General features: G+C 25.2%; 2 protein-coding genes across 2 annotated transcripts; both read left to right on the top strand.

Moving 5' to 3' along the window:
* Positions 1-5,140: 5,140 nt before the first annotated feature.
* Positions 5,141-6,511, top strand: LOC145848454 (vacuolar fusion protein CCZ1 homolog). The gene has a single exon (XM_082953912.1). It carries the CDS (start codon positions 5,156-5,158, stop codon positions 6,509-6,511), a length of 1,356 nt encoding a protein of 451 aa, XP_082810038.1. The 5' UTR covers positions 5,141-5,155.
* A 746-nt stretch (positions 6,512-7,257) lies between these two features.
* On the top strand, positions 7,258-21,050 carry LOC145848452 (uncharacterized protein KIAA2013 homolog). The gene is made up of 13 exons (XM_082953911.1): positions 7,258-7,548; positions 8,215-8,418; positions 10,240-10,413; positions 10,675-10,842; positions 11,375-11,499; positions 11,572-11,733; positions 12,627-12,702; positions 12,828-12,933; positions 13,012-13,130; positions 14,144-14,376; positions 14,812-14,953; positions 19,657-19,742; positions 20,240-21,050. The coding sequence occupies exons 1-13, from the start codon at positions 7,337-7,339 to the stop codon at positions 20,410-20,412; spliced, it is 1,980 nt and encodes a 659-aa protein (XP_082810037.1). The 5' UTR covers positions 7,258-7,336; the 3' UTR covers positions 20,413-21,050.
* Positions 21,051-22,860: the final 1,810 nt, after the last annotated feature.

The raw sequence follows: 22,860 nt of genomic DNA, 5'->3' as shown, positions 1-22,860 counted from the left end.
TTTTATTAGATAGCATGCCAAGTAGATTTATTTTATTTGAACTTTTACGTATAAAATTCTTAAAATTATTGTGAGAAGAAATAAATGTCTAAGAAGTATCTTTAGAATTTATCCATTTATTAAAAACCTATAGTAAAATTTGCAAAACGTGTTTTTTACTTATTTTTAAAAACCTTTTCAATTAGAAAATATATGTGTTAAAAATACTGTTAACCTACAACTTGTAGCCATAGAAAACAACAAAGTTTAAAAAACTTTTGTGATAGTTTTAACATTATTTTGGAATAGTTAAATTTTAGCTTTAACTATATAAATAAAGTAACATGTTATACAACATTTAATTATATTTTTAAGTATTTGAAATAGCATTTAACAATTATGTAGATTTTACATTAAATTAAATTTAGATTAAGTTAAACTAGTAAAGTTTTAAAAACTTTCAAAATACTTCATCAATTTTTAACAATACTATAAATAAAACTCAAAAATAATCAATTTAAAGATATAATTTAGTAAATTAAAAAATGACCTTAGTACTGATAATACTTTTAAAATCAGAAAATATACTTGTTCAAAAAGTTATTTACCAAGTAAAAAACACAAAAACGCATTACAGAAAAAACTTTGACAACAAAAAATTATTTTAGTTAGTTTCTAACGTTTAGTATAAATTTGAACTAAAATTTTTGATTTTATAGCTTCACATAACTAAAAATTAATAACATACTCAATAAAAACATATAAATTGACAAAATTAAAACTATAAAAAGTGTAATGGTGGTATTATATTATATTAAATTTAATGTACTTAAACTTTAACCATGGTGTGTTAATTATTCATATACCCAAATGATATGCCTAAAAATATCATAAATATGATGATAGTGTTTAAAAAGAATAAAAAACGAGTATTTTTATGTAAATTTTAGTGATCTACCGGAACTATAAAATTAATATCCTGCCAGATAATATGATTCTCTAAAGTTTTTAAATTGTTTCCGTATTATCTTTTTAGTTTTAAAACTACGCTTAAATACGCCTATAACCTTTTTTTTTCACCATGAACTCTAGAATAAATAGTAAAACTTCCAAGCTTTTTCATAGTATCTAGTATAACTTTCAAAAAATTTCTCGTAATATCTAGTGCAAGTTAGAAAACTAAACTTAAATACGCTTATGACATTTTTCTTGTTACTCTTTTACATAAGCTCCAGAATATCTAGTATAGTTTTCAAAAATTCTCTCAAACACGTCTATTAACTTTTTTTCAAGCAGGTTCAGAGCGTTGGAAAGAGCTAAAGCGAATAAAGTATACTCAGTGATCTACCGGATCAAGATAATATTTTGATAACAGGATCCGGCCCGGTACGGATATTTTTTGAATTAATATCCGGTCGGATCCTAATAGTATTTTAAAGTAAGAAGTCGAACACTTGGGTGCACGACCATTCAAATTTGAATAACTCAATTTCCGACAATTAAAACTCATAAAATAATTTTCTAAGGTCAACTGAACAACTCAAAAAGTAATACGTATTTCAAAAATAAATACAAATTGTATGTAGGTCTATTTAAGATCTACAAGTTTTTTTTTCTATGAAAAATGTTTAATATTTAATAAGATATGGCTAAAATAAGTTTTAAAACAAAGTAAACTATAGTAAATTGTAAACTTTTTTTAGTAGTCATTTTTTTTGCAAAAAATAAAACTGTTTGTAGGTATAAATTAGACATACATATAATTTTTTTTTAAATATATGTTACAATTTAAGATATAACCTCAAAGTTTTTTTTTAAGAATTACAATTATCGGAATTAGAATTGTCCGAACTTGAATTGCAATGTAACCGGATTCGGTAGACCACTATGTACTTCATAGTATGAATGGACTATGGAGTACCAACGTAACGTTTAAAAATGTATTAGTTGTGTAAAATTCAACCGTTAAAATAAAAACTTTATTTAATCTATAAAATAAAATTTAGTTAAAAAACCATCAGAAAAACAGTCTTAATTTTTAAAACGAAAACATTAAAAAAACGTTTTTCGTTTGTTTAATAAAATTCAAATCTGCTTAAAAGTGCCCATTTGTAAATAAATACAACGAAGTTTTAATTTAGATATATTTAACAACGAATAAAATTCTAATCCAATAAAAAATTGTTTATAATGTATAAAAAAATTTAACATTAAAAAAAATTGTTTAGAATCTAACCAAAAAACAATCATCAAAAGTTTTTTAGTAGTTTACAGTAAAAAAGGGTAACTATAAATAGCAACTGTAAACAAAAAATAAATAAAAATCCTAAAACTTATCGTGATAAATCCAATTTTTGAACCAAATTTACTTTTATTTTTACGTAAACTTATGTTTACACACGTTGTTTGAGTTAGATTTTCTGTAGCTTTTTTAATCTATCATAACCTGTATAATATAAACTATTTCTTACTGGTCTTTTTAAATATAAAATTTGTATTCTTATTGAAATATCTTCTTTATGAAATTTTTGATAGTGAATATTAAATGCAATTTGGTCGTTCAGTTCAAAATTTGTTATAATTATAAAACATTTCTAAATATTTCTGTTTGTAGTTAATCTTTTTGCAAAACGATTTATTGTTTGACCAATCTATAATTTATCACATATATTACATTTTGCAGCATATATCTCGTAATCTAGCAATCGAAATCTATTCTAGTTTTAAAATTTTATTTACCAGACTGCAACATGTATTGTATTTTTAAAACCGATGTACTTAACTTGTTGTTAATATAATTTTTTCTTAAATAAAGTTAAAATATTTATATATAAAAGACCAACAAGAATTTAAAAATACGACGATTTTAACTCACTGGTTCTATTAGACCAGTGGCTAGCAGTCTTTTATAAATCTCTGGTCATTTTTTCTGAATAAAATTGCTCGTCGGCCGCTGCTAATTAAAATATTTTTACCAATTAACTTAAAAATATTTTTTAAACCATAAAACTAAGCAGTAGAAAAGTACCTATAACAATTTATTTTTTAATTGTGAGATTAATTAGTAATATTTATTACATAGTTTCAAATATTTTAAAAATTGCATTTGGCCCGCAAAGGCAGTTTACTGACCTTGATAATTGTTTTGCTGTATTGCACTGTTAATAAGATACTGGCTTTATAACAGTATATAGAAAACATAGAGTGCAACAAATATATTTTTTAATAAACAAACATAATACCTTTTATTTCTTTAAATTTTGTAATATTTACTCGATAACTTTTTATTTATTTACTTTTTAACTCTTGATACTCTTTTTTACTCACAAATGTATAAAAGACAATAAGAAAATCTTCAGAAAAATATCAAAACATGCTTTTTTAGTATGTACTGCAAAAACTTTCTAGTATTCATCTGTCACAGTCGTTAATAAGGTTTTTTGGTTTTAAGCTGCTATTATTTACCAGAAACTATTATTCACTATTAGAAAATCCCCGTAAACGAAAACATGAAACTTGTTGTTTTTTACAACTTCAAGCATTAAAAATAAATCTCTTGGGGAAAATTTCATAAAACTTGCTATAATGAAAATTCTAGTATCAATTTACAGCCATAACAATATACATTTTGCTGATTACATCACTTGTAACATTTTTTTTTTTGTTTTATGTTTTTTAATTAAACTTTCTGAGTTTTTTACAATTAGTATTCAACCAAGGGTTGTTTATTCTTTTTATTTACTTCACTTGTTTTTAAATAGTTAAGCAATAATTACGAATTTAATTTTTTAAATAGTATCAAACTCAATTAAATTGTTAGTTATTTTCAAATAAGAACAATATAGTTTTAAGTGAATAAAGTTGTTTGTAAAGCAGCTTTCTTTTTGTATAGTTGTTTTCTGGGACACTAGATAAAACTATAGATCAAAATAAGTAAAATTTTTAGACTAAGTCTTGTTTTGAGTTTATCAGTTAAAAAATTAAACTTTTTCAAAAACTTTAGGTTATGTTAATGAACAGAACTAACAAATGTGAATCTATTATAATCAGCATTGAATTGTTTTAAAATTTTATGCATCAACTCACAAACTTGCAATTTAAACACATTGTTTAATTTTTATAGATCAATTTTATTAAACAGAAGGTTTTTTTTGTTTCAAAACAACCATACAACAATCATACATATTGTCCTGGGCAAGACGTTAAATAGTATCCGTGGTGTACGACTCAATGACCGAAAGGTTTTTTTTGCGCACCAGGTCCTAGGACCATATATTTTGAGTGCATACCTGATTATTGTTTTTTTCTAACAAACAATCTATTTAAAGAAGCAGTTAGCACCACCATAAACAGATATTAAGTGTGTGGACAAAAACAAACTACAGTACATCATTTTAAGTGTGTTTGTGTCTAAATAATCCTAAGTTTTGACAAAATAGTTTTTAGACAGCTTTGATTAAAGGAACTTTGAATGTGTCAAACAATTTAGATTATCATCATTGTTGTTATTATACTAACTTTTTTGTACAACCATCTTCCTCAGTAATACAACTATTTTACATTACTAAAGTCATATTTTTTGATTTTTTTTTAAAGATAAAACTTTGATTTATAATAGTTTATAAACAGTTTATTACTATACAAATATTTATAAATAAAAACAAATTATACAGTAATCTTCCTTTATTGTACCAACATATGTTTCTGTGTGTTAACAAATCAACACACTTCAACTGGGTTTTTAATGGAAAGAGCTGTAAAAAGCATCTTGTAGCTTTGTAAAAACTACATAAAATAAGATCAGATTTCAAAAAAAGTGTCACCCCCCTATGCCCTTAATCTACTGTACATTTAATTGTATTCAAACACTTTTTGAAGCAACTAAGTTTTATTGAAAATTTCTGATTGTTTTCCTGTAAGGTAAATATACTTCATAGATTATAAAATAATAATAATTACTTTTATTAGTTTTTGCAAAAGTGTGAAAGGTAACATAAGTTAGAAGTGTTACTGTTTTTTAAAATAGAATGATAAAATAAATTGTTTTTAATTGTTTTTTAAAGTAATAAAAATTAAAATGTTAAAAAAAGTTCTCTTGTTGCAAAAAAATTTTAAGTTTAACAATTTAAGAAAATTAAAATTTAATATGTAATGCATTTTTAAGGTTATAAACAAAATGAATGATATAAAAGTAATTTCTTTTGTTGTTTACAACAACAAATTCAACAAAGAAGGAGAAGAAGAGAAAAAGATTATGTTTTATTATCCAGAAAATGAAAAACTTGTAACCAAAGTAAACAACATAGGTCTTTTTGAAGCTCTAGCTCAGTACACATCTAGTTTTTATGCGAACAAACCTTGTCAACTTATATCTACAGAGAGAAGAAAGTATGTGTTTCATAATCCTGAAGATAATTATTGGATGGTTATTACATTAGCAGCAGTTAATGAAGGTGTTCTTTCTAATGGTAAAATTAAGTATTTAGATGACAGTTTAAAATCAATATACCAAGCAGTTTTGAAATCTTGGTATGGTAGATTTTGTATGCTTTATGAGGGTTTTGAAACTTTAAGTCAGTCAAGAGGAATGATGATTTTGATGGAAAAGCTAAGAAGATTTTTTAAACGACAAATAAAGGAAGTGGAGGAACAAAATTGTGATTTGCTAACTACCTATGGAGGTCTACATTACAAGCAGCTTTCTTGTTCTAACTTTCTTGAATTTCATTCTGTTTTGTGTAGTCTTCAGGATAAAGTTTCAAACATTCAGTATTGTTTAGCGATGTATGACAGGTTTATGATTTTCAGTAACCTAGACAAAAATAACACTACTAATTTAGTCAGCATACTTAAAAGTCATTCAAGTGCTCTACAGCATTCAAGATTTTCAAGACCTGACCAATCTATAGGTGGAATTTCTACATATCAACTTCAACATGGAGGCAGATGTTGTTTGGGAATATTTGAAGGATCTAAAAATTGTAATTTGATTTATTTGAATCAAAATAAAAAACAACAGAAGTTGCAAATAATTATTTATAAAGCTTACAACATAACTATATGCCTGTTAATGGATAAGTTAGAACTTCCTTTTACAGACACTATCAAAAAAGTCGATGCACAACTTGGCCCTCAGCTACTCACCTTTTCTACAAAACTTCAAAATGTATCAGCATTAACAGCTGAACCTGCTTCCTATTCAAATATGCAGTATATACATTTTGAAAAGAACAGCTTGTCAGTAGAATCGACTTGCCACAGTTTTACTAACTCTCATCAAAATAAATGTATTATTCCACGTCAAGCTATGAAAGTTATATGTCATTTAGAGGAAATTTTTACAGAGCATAGTTTGTCTGATGATGTTGAGCTTATTTGCAAGGTGCAAAACGAGTATTGGGTAGGAGCAAAATCTAATTTAGATCAAGAAATATTTGTTGCTGGCACCCCTAAAATTTCAAATCTGATTCAGTTTAATGAAGAAGCCCAAAAACTAGTATCTAAGTTTGATGGTTTATCATTTGCTGACTAAAGGAAAATAATAATTTTATAAAAATGTTTTGAATTAACTTAAAAGTACTTAAAGAATCTTCTGTTTTTTAAGATGTTAATTTCAATCAATACTTTTACATCTAGGTTTAGTAGGTAAATAATGACCAATGTTATAATATATTTATAATTTTAACGTTTTAATATGTTTAAATTATTTTAGCTTACAAGTCTTAATTTAAATACAATGTAAGATGATAAAATGATTAAAAAATTTTTCAATAGGTTTTAAATTTGTACTGTGTAAAGTTTACCTTCAAATGCAATGTGTGCTTTTCTTTTATATTTGTCTTGTTGATTTTTATTGATTGCAAGTAGTAATAAAAAGTTGAAAATATTAAAGTTTAAAGTTTATATATTGCTTTTGCTGCCTTGATAGTGTTTTTATAATTTTATTTTTAGAATAACATTTGCAGTGTATAGTATTTAAATTTAATATTTAAGAAATTTATTAAACTTTATTTTAATATTTACTTATCAGTATACTGCTTAAGTTTTGATTATGATTTAAAATATCACACATTTTTGATAAAATTTGATTTTCTTCAACCTTAAAATCTTGATTTAATTCACATTTTATGGCTGAAATTTCTTTGCTTGTATGTTGTACTTTAGATATCTATTTTTAAGATAAAAGTTTTAAAATACTGCTTTACTTTATCTGTAAATAGCTATATCTAAATAACAGTTGAAATCATAATCATTTTGTGTATTTTTATCGACAGTTTATAAAACATGTAGCGAAGTTTGTAATTAATTTGAATGAAGCAATTAAAAATATAATCATTATTCCAACTCAACTTAAAGTATGTCAAATCTAGTGGCCATAACCAACAAATGGTTAAGACCTTTGAATGTGTGGCTCAGAAATAACACAAAAGTTCAACCAAATTTATCTCCACGGAAAATAGTTTTAGTGCTATTATTGATCTTTTTAGTTTTTTATTATGCATTACCTTATATATTTAGCTCTTCATATATGCCTAAAATGTATACTTCCTTTCAGCCTTGTGGAGACAGGTTAGTTTTTATTATTATTATTGTCTGAAAAATAACTTTTGATTATAATATTCTGAGAAAATTAAATTATTAATTATGTGGTTTTTGAGATTTTCGTTTTAAGTCAATTAGAATATCTTTTATTTTTAAAACTCGGTTAAATTTCAAGCATTAATTTAAATTTAAAAAAACTGTTAAATTAACTAACTGTTTGTTATCTGATTAGTTATTTGAGAACAAGCTAGAACAACAAACAAAATATAATGCCTCAGTTTAAAAATATGAATTATGTTTTTTTTATGATTTAGTTTTAATGTTTAACTGTAAACTTATGTTTTACTGTAAAGTAAGCAAAATAATCTATCGTCTAGTACTATTTAAAAAAATTTAACGTTTTTTATTATTGCGAAAATCATTAGAACGTTTTAAAATGACTTGTTTGTACAAGTAAAATAAAAATAACTAAAATAAAAGTTAAACAAAAATTTAATCACAAGTTTATTTAACTACAGCAAATGAATAAGTATTACTAATTCATTAGCTGTAGTTAAATTAAACTTTGAATATAAATATATTATAATATAAAATGATAAATTAAAAGTTATCTTAATTTAGTTCAATTTTATTTGAAACTTATACAAGATAACTATTTGAATAAATACTAATTAACTAAATGCATTACAACAGTTATAGGCTCAAGTATGAAAAAGAAATATTGGAACATGACGTAGTTGTTAGCGACCTGCCGAAAATTGGCCAAGCCAGATCTGCAGATGAGCATTTTTTTCCATTTGTTGGAAACGGACTGCTTGGAAGTGCAGTTTTGTATGAAAAAAGCTCTCTTTACATTTACTACAAGCAACAAAAAGATGCTAAAACGAAGCTTATCGAGTAAGATACTGATTTAGAGTTCTTATTTTTCCTTTAATTGTTAGTTTAGTGGTAAATATTTATTAATTTTTCACACAAGTACATATTAAGTTTTATATACCTTATCAATTTTTTAGATATAGTTTGTTAGAATTTTAAAAAGTTCTTAATAAAAATAGCCATAGAAAAATGTTAACTTTCCCAATTTTCAAAATATAAAATTTAACTTAGAAAGCGTTCCATTTTATGTTGCAAGGTTTACTTTTTATCAGCAACAAATAACTTTAAATATTATATGTTTTATTACATTGCGCTATATAAATATTTTTTGCTGACTCTAATGTAATGCTATTGGCATTTTCTCCTTTTTGAGAGAGCTATCTTGTATTTAAACTCAAGCTACGCTTGAAACAGGCAATAGTTGCTTTTAGCTTTGATGCGACTAACAGCCATGAAGTCATTTTAAAAAGTCAGAAAAGTCATTTTAGTATTGATTTTCCTTTATAAGAGTGATGTATTTCCCATTGTTACACTAGTAACGATGTTTTTTATCTTGACTTTATATTCAAAGTAGTTGATTTTGTGTTATTTTTTAGCAGTTTGTTGTATTTTGTTTTATTGTTAATACACCTTTTATTTTTTAGACTCGATTTCTATTAAACAATTAGTTAAGTTTAAGTACCTAGCTGCTATAAACCAATCTCAATAAACAGCAGCTTAGGTTCAATTAACACTTATTACCCATTAGAATAATAGTATAGGTTTAGTATACTTTTTATAAATCGACTTTATTAATTAGAAAATTTTTCTAAATACTAGCTAAAGTAACTATCAACGATATTGTTATAATAGCGTGTTAAAGCCATAGAGGGGGAGGATAAGCCATATTTTTTACAAGTTGATCTTTTACTATAGAGTTTAAAAGGCTTTTTATCGTTTTAAAAAATTCGTATTATTTTCTGAGATATGACCAGTCAAAGTCGGGCCGCATAATAGGTTCCCTATGGAAAAAGTAAACTAAAACACTGAAAAAAGACTATTTTATTTAAAATTTATCTCCTCCTACATTTTTCAAGAAATCTTCTTCAAACTTCCACAGTCTAATCTTTATACAATAGCAAAAAAACGTTACTTTAGACTTAATTTTTTATTTTATTTCAATTATAAATGTTCTTTTAATATAAGAAACATTTCCTGAAAATTTGAAAAAGATTGCTTGAAAAATGAAGGAGGAGGTAGATTTTTAGTGAATTTTAAAATTTCCGAGAAAATTGACCCAGAAAAATTTGCAGTCCATACGTGTGTATTGGAAACTTTTTACAAAAAATAAGATATATCAAAATTTAAATGATATTTTTGAATTCTATAAAAACTGGCTTGTAGTTTGTACATAAAGCTTTGATATAAAAGCCAAAGTTAATTTTTGTTAAAAAAATTGTTTTACCCCCTATGACCTTAAGTCAGTAATTGCCAGGCCCGCGTATAAATTAAGTAACAAATATCGTGTGATCAGTTCACTAAAGTTTTCTAAGATAATTGTCAATAGTAAATTTTAACAGTGCTTTTGTTATACACAATGTTTTTTTAACATTACTTCAATTTTATTTAATATTTAAATAACTGTCTATTAGAAATTATATATTTATAAATAGAATTTAATTAAAAACTAATAAAAATTTTAGCTTGGACAGATTAAGCTTTTTATTCTTATTTTTAGGATTTTTGGTATTCTTTTAAATATTTCATATAAACTAATTGTGACATAGTTATATTATTTCTTGTGTTTTCTTACTACAATAAACTCTGAAGCATTAAAAAAAAGTTATTCTTTATTTTACACAGTTTGGGTGCAAATGTTCTGATTCAACCAGTCCCATTGTCTGGAGATACCTTGCACAGACAAGACGTTTTCATGATAAATTTTAGACAAGGAATTGTTGAGAGAGCTGTCTGCTTTCCTTACGATCGTTTTGGAAGAAAGAGAATTGTTTCTAAACATATTGTTATTGCTCACAGGTAAAATTTATGTGAATTTAGTAAAAAGTTTTTTTATTTAAACCTTATAAATTTTCTTCAGTTTTAATTTTTAAAGGTACTTTTTTAATAAAAAATATTAAACAATTGAAGTGTTGTCTAAGTTAAATTATTTGTTTGTTTTTGATCATAAGTAAGGGTTTCAACTGCCTTTAGATTCGTTTATAAGCCTTTGTAATAAAAAAAATATATAATGGTAATTAACATAACTGAGTATGTGCCCTTAAGTAAAACTGTGTGTAGGTCACGACCTAATGTTCTGTTTCAAAAGATGGTTCTAAAGTTGGAATCCACAACAGCAGAATCTAATGAGAAAGTTCCAGTTCAGATAAAGTTCAATAATTTAGGTGAAAATTCCCCATTTCTGAAAACTATTCATCCTGATGGTAACAAAAAGAAAAAAAAGTACAGGTTTTGATACTATTGTTATACTTAAAGTAATTTTAAAGTAAAAACAACAAGTCTACTAAAAAGTAAATTTAGCAGACTAAAAATTTAGTCTTATTAACTGCTGTTACATTGTTTTTTTATTTACTTAGTCAAGTGAAACAATAATAGTTTTTAATATAATGATAAAGAAAAAAATAACACAAAATTAGCTAGTTTTTAAAATTCATTGTAGTTCATAGATACTACAGTTTTATTTATTAGTTTTTTCTTTTCTAATATAATTTTTGTTATTAGTTTTATACGATTGTGTTAAATACTTATTTACTTTCCTAGTTTTTCAGAATTAATGTAACTAATTATTCGTTTTAAGTTGATTTTATTTACAATAAAAGTTATCAAACTAGCTAACAAGTTATGGAAGATTCGATACACTTAATAATTTCTTCTATAGTTGTATTGAGACAAGAAATTTTTAAACAAAATAGTATTTTAAGGATAACTTAATATTCAATATATATTATTTTATTTGTGTTAAAACTGTTTATTTCAACAGTCTTTATTCACGTTCGTTATTAGTACACGAAGGTGGTTATGTAGCAGTTGTTATAGCAACGACAAATATTCCCTCAACTATAACTGTTACGAGCGAAAAAGAAGTTGTTGTAGAATCAACTATTGGTAATGATAATTGTATTTGAATTTTTTATAATGTGGTTGAACATAACTATGGAAGTTTAATGCTTTTTACAGTTGTAATGAAGTCTCAAGTCTATCCAACGCTGCAGCAAGCAAAAAGTAAGATAAGAACTGTAGTAAAGCAAGCGTGTGATTACATAGATGAAGTCATAAAGACCTCGTCCGAATCACTTTTGCTTGAACACACGGATGCTTGGAAAGATATTTTACATACAGGTACTCACTTATTTTGAGTATAAATTATTGTATTTGTTTTGTTTTTTTCTGTTTATAATGCTGAGAAATGAGTTTATCATTAGTATTTCAGCTATTATATAGTAAAAAAAAACTTTTTTAGGTTGTTGTTGTTATATTTTAAAACAGTAGAAAATGTAAATTAAAAACAACAAGGGTATAAAAAGTTTTTGCAAACAGCCCTTAGTTACTTAGAAATACTATTATAAAGTTAATAATTAGTTATGTTGAATAAGTATTACATACAAAGCTTGAAAATTAATAACAAAATATTGTTATAAGGGGCAAATAGAAATTAAAAAAGTAAATTAATTTTGTTATTTTTTATAAATTTTTTTTCAATTAGTAAAAACTTGTTATGAAATTTGCTTTTACGAAATTTTATTAGTTATGAATTTTTGGTTTCTATTTTTATATTACTGATATAAAAAAAAGTATTAGTGACTTTAGAAATTAATTTTTTACATACGCTAAAGTTATAATGACTTATATCGATTATTCTTTATCTTGAATATTTAGTTTATCCTTTTGTGTTTAGTGTATAAGTCAGTTTTGTTTTGAATAAATTTGGTATTTATTTTTTACAGTACATAAATTAATTAAATTAGAATAGAAGAGAAATTAAATTATTTTTACCATTTGTAATTTATGTGGTAAAAATTTAAACAACTGCTTTTTAAATTTAAAAAACGAGTTATACATTTTAAATTTCTTCAAAACAACTATGATAGAACGACTATGAAAAATGTTAAACTTATTTTTAAAACAATATAGACTTAAAATATTATTTCACAACATAGGTCGAATTCTGCTTTTTATTACTTACAGATAAACCGTTATTAAATTGTATAAATTTCATGTTTTGATTTATACAGGATTGTCAATTAAACAGTCACATCATAATTTCAATGATGACCAGTCATTTATGGAAACTGGCATTCCTGACCCATTGTTAGTCTAACTACTATTTCTATGAATTAGTTTTGTTTAACCTGTAGTTTTTTTATAAAATAAAAAGTTATTTTCGAATAAAACATACTAAATTTATTTTTTAGTTTGTATTTTATTTTTTACAGACTTGTAAATGCTACAATTTACTATATTCTTTCGTCTATGGATTCTAAGCTACACGATAAAGACATAAATTTGATGGAACGTCAGAACCTTATGAAAAGGCTCAAGGTTTGTTTACAAGTTGAATTAGTTTAAGTATAGGCCTTTATAAGTTGCAATACAAATAATTATTACTGCTTATTGAAGACACCTGACTTTTGTTACACTGGAGCTGCTACCTTCCACTCTACAAGTAAATTGTGGAAGCATGTTATATCTGCTGATGAAGTTATAGACCTCGCAAACACTTGGGCAATTACGCTAAAGTGAGCTGTTTGTATTTAATCCTTAATGTAAAACATCGCAATTGACTTCAAATTTATAATTTAGAAATTTTAGTTCAAAAACTAACAGAACTATACAGTAAGCTCCACGAAATATATAGTAAAATAAACCGTAATAATAATAAAAAAAATATATCAAAGATGTTTCGCTCTATTTATCAGTGAAGAATAATTTCTTTATCAACTGTTTATTTAACTGATAATATTATATAACGAACTACAATACTATGAGCTACATAACTTTACAACCAGGACACACGTAAAAGCCAAAACAATAAAGCCTGAAACGTATATACACACATATATACAGTAAAAATACAGATAATCATGAAAAAAGTAAAAATAATAATTAAAACAAAGGTTATCACACCTAGCTAATAGTTTTTTATTGTTAGATTATTAATAATCTTTAGAAAATACCACCACAGTAACCAGTTATTATTATATCCTAAAAATAAAAAGTTAATACACATATAAATAAATAACCTATATGATTTTGATTTTATGAAAACTTTCTAATAAAAAAACAATAAGAAAACTATTGCTAATCACAAAAATACACGATAGAAGTCTTCAAATGAAATTAATCACATCAGTTAGAACATTTTTTATTACAATCAAGTAATCGATTTATATGTATTTTTAAATCGTTAAATGGTTTTGAATAAAAAAATGTATTTTTTAACTACTATTTGCTAGCTAAACGAAGACATCTACAACTTTAGCTAATAATTAAAACCTTTTTTTTTATAATTTATGTCTTTTTAATTAAAAAACCTTTTACTCATGTTTTGCTTTACTTTACAACAATTTTTCCTCATAAAACCAATGCTGTAAAAGTTTCAATACTTTTGAAGAAAGTGATTACAAATTCTGCTTACAGGCAATATAAATTAGATTTTTGGCTTTTTAAAAGTACCGTAAGAACAGTTTAAAGAAGTTGTAATTTTCAATGTTGAGTGCACTTTTATTTCCACTTAATAACAAACAAACAGCCACCGAGGGTGCGCCAACTTGTTGGACGAAGGAGCGGAGGGAATGTTGCAAGCCGTGGTGCTCAGTTTCGGAGGGTTGCAGTTCACCAAGAAGTACCTGCAGCTGCAAACCGACACCGACATCCTCCACAACGAGATCGCTTTCCACAGCGTGTTGTACCAGGACTCCCTGCTGGATGTGGCGATCAACACTGGGGAGGAGGGGAGTGTAACCGTGTCCGTGAAGCTTATAAGTTTGTTAATTTGTTTCAGCTTATGTTTTCAATCTGGGTATTTGGTGTAAAAATGTATTCTGTTAGTTTTTTATAAAATCTGCTTTTACGTTTATGCTTAATTAATAATCCTTGCATCTAGTTACATCAAACTACAATATGTTAATTTACATTATCACTGAAACTCGAGCATTTCAGTTTAAATACACAAAAATATATTTTTGTTTATAAAATCATTATATTTTTTGTTGTTAGTTAAGTTTAAATATGTTTTCTATTTGTGCAGATTTTTTAAATTTTATATCTTAGTTATAAATGTCCTTTTATAAAAATTTTGTTGTAAATTTGACTAGAAATAGCTACTTTACTTTTTGTAATCTTTTTTTTTTTTAGTTTTTTTACAAGTCAACAAATTAAAAACTTTTTACAATTTTACACACGTTTGTAACAATTTAGAAGAATCGAATGAGACTTTGTACGCTTGCGAAGCCGGCTGTCTTCAACACGATGATATAGTTGAGCTGAACAAAGATTCGAAATATTTCCCTGTATACGTCACTAAACCTCAATCACCCATTCTGTACCTATCATATGATAAGTAAGTATTTGAAAATTTTTTATTGCTCTTTTTTTACTAATAGTCACTGTACAAATTTATGTTTTCTAAAATTATATTGTTGTTTCCCATAAAAAATAGCTTTCTGTACTTATGCTGTAAAACTTTGACAAAGTTTTATAGTTTTTTGTTAGGCGTTTTAATTGATCTTGAGTTTTACGAATCCATACAAATTTAAAAAAAATTATTACCGGTTTTCATAAAAAGATCGTTCATGATTTGTATAAAGTAGTTTTATAAATGTTTGATATATCTACTTTATTTAGTTCGGAGTTACTACTCTTTTAGACTAGCTAATTTTTTTTTAATTTAAAACTATTTTTTAGTGTTAGTGACATGAAGTTGTATGTATTAAATTAATAAGAAAATTATTTTTGTTTTAATTTTAAAAACATTTTGTATTTAGTTTTTGTTTTTTCTATAGTAAAAACTTATATTATAAATAATTATTAATTTTGCTGCTGCTTATAGTTCGAAAATTTTTATTACTTTTCAAGTTTTAACGTCTATTGACTCAAGTTTCTGTTAGCACAGCGCTATTAACTGTTAGCTCTATATTTAAAATACTTTAAACTAGGCCAGGGGTCGGCAGGCATATGGTGATTGTGGGCTAAGTTTCAAAAATAAAGATATTCACGGGCCGTAGTTGTGGTTTTCGTTTTTACTCTTTATAACAGCCCTAAAATAATTAATATTCTACGTTTAGAATTTCCCGTGAAATGCACCTGAGACCTTTTTTGCTTTCAATTTAAATACCAGAATATCTATTGAAAGTTTAAAAACTTTCTTTAGCGGGTCAAGTTTGCATATTCACGGGCCGCAGGTTTTACCTATCATGGACCTTATCCCATATAAGATAAAAACATGCTCGCGCGCCACAATTTACCGACCCTTGATCTAGGCAAGCATAGCATTTGTGTTAGAACATAGTTTTAGAAAGAAGACAAATAAAGTTGTTTAGTTATAATCCTGCATTTGGTGGTTTTTAAAACCTCCGCAATTAAATTTTAAAAAATATTTATAAAATTAAGTTTTCTTGCTTATTTGTACATGTAGACTCCGAGCCGATCATTTCTAACTCGCGATCATTTTTAACCCCATCATTTCTACCGCGATCATTTCTAACCCGCAATCATTTCTAACCCGAACATTTCTACCGCAATCATTTCTAACTTGATCATTTCTAACCCGATCATTTCTAACATGACTAATTCTAATCCGATCATTTCAACCCCGATCATTTCTAACCCGATCACTTCTAACATGATGATTTCTAACCCCGATGATTTCTAACACGATCGTTTCGAACTCAATCAGTAAATTTATTTTTGTTTTTATATTTCATTAATTATAATTTATTTTTAATACAAACTAAATTTAACAAAAATTTTCTTTTATTGAAATTTAAGTTTTCTGTCTTAAACAAACTTAGTGTTTATATAGTTCTACTTTGAATACACTTTTAATAATTTTCTTTCAGTTTGTTGTACTTACTTTTTTTTTCTTAATTTTGAATTTTTTCTTATTATCAATTTGCTTATAACGAACTTTTGTTTTTGAATATATAACATTTACTACACGACAATCATTCTAAAATAAGGAGAAATCAGGGTCTTCTTGCTTTACAATTTTTTCTGAATCTAAATTCACTGACGAATATAAATATATGTGTCAAAGTTTAAGAAAATGTAGAACTTTTTTTTTTAATATGCTACGCAAACTATGATTCACAAAAGTGTCTATAAATGTTATTTTAGTTTCCGTAACATTAATTTTTTTTGTTGCATGTTTTTTTTTTTTCTTAGTCAGTGAAATTAGATTTTCTTTGTTTTTTTTGACTGAGTAAGAAGATTCTCAATAAAAACAAAAGCTGAAAAAAACAAAACTTGCCAACATCCCAATAAATATTAAGTTTATACAAAATCACTGACTGTTGCAATTAGTTCACTGAAATATTTTGCAAAGAAATTTAGTAGAAATTTATATGTATTTTTTAGAGACTAGAAAATGCCAAAATGTCCCACTTTTTCTATGGGCTCATTACCGATCCAATAAACCCCAAATCGAAAAAAATAACGTAATTTGTTTTAGCTGTATCATTTTGCAATTATGTAAAAAATAACTTTAAGAACAAAGAAACTGTTGTGTGTTGAAATTTTATGTCAAGAAAAATTATTTTTTGTAGGGTTCTTAAAGTAAGCTGTTATAACTCTATTAAAGTTAAATCTTCTTCTTAATTACGTAGATAGAATATTTTTACTGTTAAAATTAGACTTTTTTCTTAAGTTAAACATTAACAAATGTAATAAAATAATCAGATACAAAGGTCTTCATTTTAAGTCTATAAGCTATGCTGTAAGTCTAGCGCAAACGTTCTACAGTTATTGACTAATTTGTTACTACATTATAGCTACTTAGTTTTCATTTCCAGCTTAAAAACTTGCACAAGTTGTTCTACAATTTGCGCAGACCAATTTAGATAATGGAATTAAAACAAACATTAGGCGAATCTTAACGTTTTTGTTTTGTTTATAAAAAAATCTTATTTCTTAGATATAACCTTTTTAAATAAAACAGTTATGTAATTTAACAAACCAAAAAAGCATGTGATGTCGACTGACCGTCTATCTTTTATTTCAAATATCTACCTAGACCTAGAGGAAAAAAAAAAAGACACTTAAACAGTCTTGTTTTTTAATACAACAAGTACGAGGATGATCAAATCTCGTCTAATTAATATTCATTAAAATTTTTAATTAAATTTATATAGTATATGAAAAGTATTATTGTTTGATTCACTTTGATTATTTATAGTAACACTAAATTAATACCTATGGTGATATATTTATTATTTTTTATTTACTTTATTTAAAAGAGTTAAAGAAACGTAAGCTCAAACAAAATAAAAACGAAAAAAAAAAGCTTTTTATATAAATGAAAAAAATAAAATACTTATAGTTAAAATAGTTATAATTAGGAGCAAAAGGTCATAAAAACTTTTTATAAAGTAAATTTAATTGTAAAAAATAAAGTATATCAAATTGAGTACTAATTCAAGTCGTAGTTAAAGTATTTTGGATATTATATAAACTTAAGTAAAAGTTTTTAAGAAGATTAGCTAGACGAAATTTGATAACCCTCGGACTTGTTACATTAACAAACAAATCTGTTTAAATAGTTATATATAAAATCAATGATTTCCACTATATAAAACAGAAGTGTTCTAAATCGTTTACTGTTTGTTATAAATACATTATTAAAACAGGTCTTTGCAGTTTGTAGAACAATTTGTGCAAGTTTTCAAGCTTAAAGTTGAAATTTACAAACTATAAAATGGTAATAGATTAGTCAACTACTATACAACGCTTGCGCTAAAATTACAATAAAGCTTAAAGACTGTAAAATGAAAATCTTTGTATTACATTTGTAACAGTTTAATTTTTCTAATTTACTTGTGTTAAAATAAAGTTATACTTACCTAAATGACAAAAATATATAACTTTAGTGTAATAAAAACAGCTTACTTTTAGAATTAAACAAAGAAAAATTAAGAAAAACAAACTATCTAGTAAACCATATTTAATCTGAAAAAAGAGTTCGACTTAAGCAGGTTGATATAAAAAAAAACGCAAAATAATGAAAGCAATTTGAAATTATAATAAGTTAAAATACAATGATTATTAGAAATTTATTTTAGTTAAAGCTATATAAACATTAAGTTTTTGTTAAGACAAAGTAAACTGTACTTTAATATAAGAACATTTTTGTTAACATTAATTTAGTTTGAAAATAAACACTGACCAAAATAAATCTAAAAAACAAAAACAAATTACTGATTGGGTTAGAAATAATCAGGTTAGACCGGGTTAGATATGATCAGGTTAGAAGTGATCGAGTTAGAAGTGATTGGGTTAGAAATGATCGGGTTAGAAATGATTGGGTTATATATAACCTGGTTAAAACTGAGCGGGTTAGAAGTGAACGGGTTAGAAATGATAGTAAACCACGTAGACCAGGGGTCGGCAGCTTTTTGTTACTCGCTGTCAAATTTTCTCAGAAAACATTGCTCGCGGGCCGCACTTTTTAGAAAAAAGTTGTCGAGGGCCGCAGTTATTTAAAAACAAATATAGTAATTAGTAGAAATATGCTATTTTTAACCAAAAACATAACAAAATAAGCAGTAGAATAGAACCTTTAAATAATATTTATTAACTTAAGAGCCTAATTGTAAGTTTTATTGCAAAACCGTGAATTTTTATATTTAAAAAAAAATTTTTTTTTTGGCTATAAGGTAGCTTGCGGGCCGCAGATTTAGGCTTTTAGGGCCGCATTTGGCCCGCGGGCCGCAGCTTGCTGACCCCTGACGTAGACTATTATTTTCAGTTTTGGTTTCAGTAAAATGAAATTAATTTTATTTTAAAGTTAAAGAAACCTAAAAGCTTATAATACTAATACTAATAAAAGCTTTACTCATAAGCTAACTAATGGCGATTAAAGCTAGTATCTTTGTTGAAAAGAGTTGCAAACCCGATTATAATTAAAGCTTACTTTTATTTTTAGCTTGATAATAAAAAAGTCAGGTTTACTGAATTATTCTGTTTTTACTATTTTATTTTGTTAAGATTAACTAACTTTGAGGTAGTACAAAGATAAAATACAAAGTATTATAAAATATTTTAACACAGAAACGCATTAAGAGAAATACATGAAAGTTTACATCTTAGAAGTATATTAAAGTATGAAGACCACTTAGATTCTATTCAAAACAGAGGTTAGCTGAATATTTTCCTTGCTTTATTAGTTAAATAAAGTTTAATCAAATGATTATGACTAAAAATAAACTTTGATATTTTAATTAAGCCTAGCACAAAACGTTTGAAACAAACTAGTATATTGTATCCATCACTACTGGATGTTGGACCATCATCAAATTAATTTTATCCTAAAAGTTTTTTTTAATTCTTTAAATATAAATGATTCTAGTGGTGACACACTTTTTATGAGAATGAGCAAAACTTTAATAGATTTATTTACATCAAAATAATTTTCTTGATAGCTGTCCTTAAATTTAAAAATTCTTTTCAGTAAAAATCTTAATTTATAATTAAACTTTAAAAGTTTAAAGTATGAATGGAGTTTAAAACTATTTGTTTTTGTTAACTAACGTATTGTGTCTATGTGATTATTTTATAACGTTTAACTTTAATTTTCCAGTCAACTCATCTTTTTAAGTTTTAATTTTTCTAACTCCCATTCAAAATAAATCAGGGGGGCTTCCATGGAAGTTTTGGGTGGGAATAGGTTCGGTGGTGATCGTCTTCCACCTGCTCTTGATCAGGTTCATGGTGAAGGAGTACTACTCCCCATCCCCTCTTCTTCCCACTTCCAAGTCTCAAGCGGGAAAAACTTACTTCGCCACCAGAAGCCGGCTGATGTCGTGAGTGAAAAGTTGCAATAAAAGATGTTTATGAACTTGATTGCTGTTATTAAAGTATAAACATTAAAAAAAAAAACTTTTTGAACTTAAATTTTGTTCGAAGAAAGATGATAAATTTTTATTCTGTCTTTTTATAAATTGTGAAAGTGATTTTAGTATCTCACTAAATAATTTTAGGTTTAGAATCAGTTTAACTTTTGTTTTATTAACAACAGTGACTATAAAATCTCTTTTGTGTTTATCCAATATTTAGATATTTTACAACACACTTTAAAGCTTTTCATACAAACAACAAATATATAACGTATTAGTAACTTATTAAACTTTTTCTTGATATTATTTAAAAATTAACAAAAAAAAAAGCTGTAGGTTTATTAATATTTCAAATATTAACCTAGTTAGTTTTGGAATTCATTACAAATTTCATTTAATATATATAACTTGTATAAATAAATTAAACAGCTCTAATTATTATTTACTTGCCTTTTATAGTTTTATTTCCTCAAAACTATTTTTTATATTTATGTTATATATAGTTTGTTTATGACTAAAAGTAAATATATAAATGAGATAGTTTCAAATTTTAAGCATTTAAATTTTAGCACAGTTTTTAGATATTAACAATAAAAAAAATATTTTATTGTTTTTTATATAACACATCAAATTCCTCAATATAATAATTTCTTTTAAATGTATACTATTTTGCACTTATTCTTAACCTTAAATTTAATATTTTGCTTGAGTTTTTTCTTGTACTAGGAATTTATGCGAACTATTTATGCATCTTTGTTAAAATATATTTTAACATTGAATATTTTAAAAATAATAATATGTTAAAGAATAAAGTTTGTAAGCAATTTTATTTCTATTGAAGCTTTTACTTACATATTTTAATGATGCAATTTGTTTCACTGTGTCATTGTATTGTTCAGAGAGTTATTTTTAAAAGTGTATACTAAATATGGTGTTAGAAGGTATTTAAAAGTGGTGGCGATATTATACATTTAAAAAAATAAAATAAAACACCAGGCTGTTTCAATTTTTTGTTATTTATATATAAGTTTTCAATTATTATATCAAATAATTTTAATATATAAAACAAGTTTCTAAAATCTATCCAGGACATAATAAGATTGTTTTTTGATTTTTTTAACTATCATCAAATAAACAATCAAATAATTCAGAGATTAAAAAATCTACAACATTGATTTTGCACATTAAACATTTAAAGAACTTTCGAGTTTTTCTTTTCCCTAGTAAACTTCAAATACTCAAAAGTACTAAAAGGTATTGTTGCAACTGAAATAAAATTAGGAAATCACTGTTATGTTGTAGTAACTAAATAACATATTGTAGTATTACTTTAAGACCATTAGTATAAAAAGTATTTTTTTATGAAAATTACTTGTATTTAAATTGATTTGAAGTTTAGTTATAGAATAACAATTAATTATCAAAAACTAAACATTAAATTTTTTACAAGCTAATTGCAAATTAATTATACAAATTTTGTTATACTGCAACAATTTTTTTTAAATTTTATTCCAGGTGCAATTTGAAGTTTACTGAGAAAGATTTTAGAAAAAGAATGAATCTAAAATAATTTAAACTTTTAATGCGCAAAACCAAACTTATATGTTCTTTAATAATACAGTCTTTTGATTAGTTATTTATGCATTAATATTTTGAACACTAATAATTAATTTATATATGATATTTATTTTAGGTTTAGAAAAAAGCTAATTTGAAAGTACAAAACAGATAACTAAAAAAAATTTTTTTTGAATATGTTTAATACAAAAATGAAAAACAAAAAATATAAAAATGGCTTACTTTCAAATATTTTTAGTAATACAATTTCACCATGCTTTGATTAATCGAACGTCTAAAAAAAACAAGAATTAAAACCTAAATCATGGAAAACTTAGGTATAGTAATTGTGCTACATAGAGTAAAAGTTTCTATATCATTTAAAAGGTTTATGCGTTTGCTATTCATAGTTTTACAGCTCTAAATAATCTTAATTTTATTTAAATTGTCAATAATTATGAAACTAACAGCCAAAGTTAATGAAAATTAAAAAAAAACAAGTGTTTACATTGGTTTTTAAAATGGTAGTCTAGTAAAATATGGACAACCAAAAATTAATTATTGATCTACAGTAACCTCTCGGATCTTTACGCACTCATGACGTTACGCACTCTCGTTTAGTTACGCATTTCAGAATTCTATAAAATTCGGTAAATATAAATTTTAATTTTTTTCATATTGCACAAACTAGGTTTAATGTATATTTCTAAATTAAAATATGTTTTTGGATTCTAACACACATCTCTATATTTTTAGACTTTGTAAATTTATGTTCCTTGACTAATTGATAAACATTTAGTTATACCTCAGTATATCAGAAATTTTGTTAACAATAAGAGATTAAATCAAAATTCTGAAATAA

The sequence above is a fragment of the Thalia democratica genome, unplaced genomic scaffold (assembly GCF_965202585.1).
Source record: "Thalia democratica unplaced genomic scaffold, ktThaDemo2.hap1.1 HAP1_SCAFFOLD_1437, whole genome shotgun sequence".
Lineage (NCBI taxonomy): Eukaryota > Metazoa > Chordata > Thaliacea > Salpida > Salpidae > Thalia > Thalia democratica.
Note: the sequence above shows the minus strand (reverse complement) of the source record. Positions and strands in the feature narration are given on the sequence as shown.

Coding starts and splice junctions, on each gene's coding strand:
- LOC145848452 (XM_082953911.1), top strand. CDS start 7,337: ATGTCAAATCTAGTGGCCATAACCAACAAATGGTTAAGACCTTTGAAT. Junction 12,934..13,011: donor ACCTTATGAAAAGGCTCAAG/GTTTGTTTACAA, acceptor TGCTTATTGAAG/ACACCTGACTTTTGTTACAC. Junction 19,743..20,239: donor AGATTCTATTCAAAACAGAG/GTTAGCTGAATA, acceptor AAAATAAATCAG/GGGGGCTTCCATGGAAGTTT.
- LOC145848454 (XM_082953912.1), top strand. CDS start 5,156: ATGAATGATATAAAAGTAATTTCTTTTGTTGTTTACAACAACAAATTC.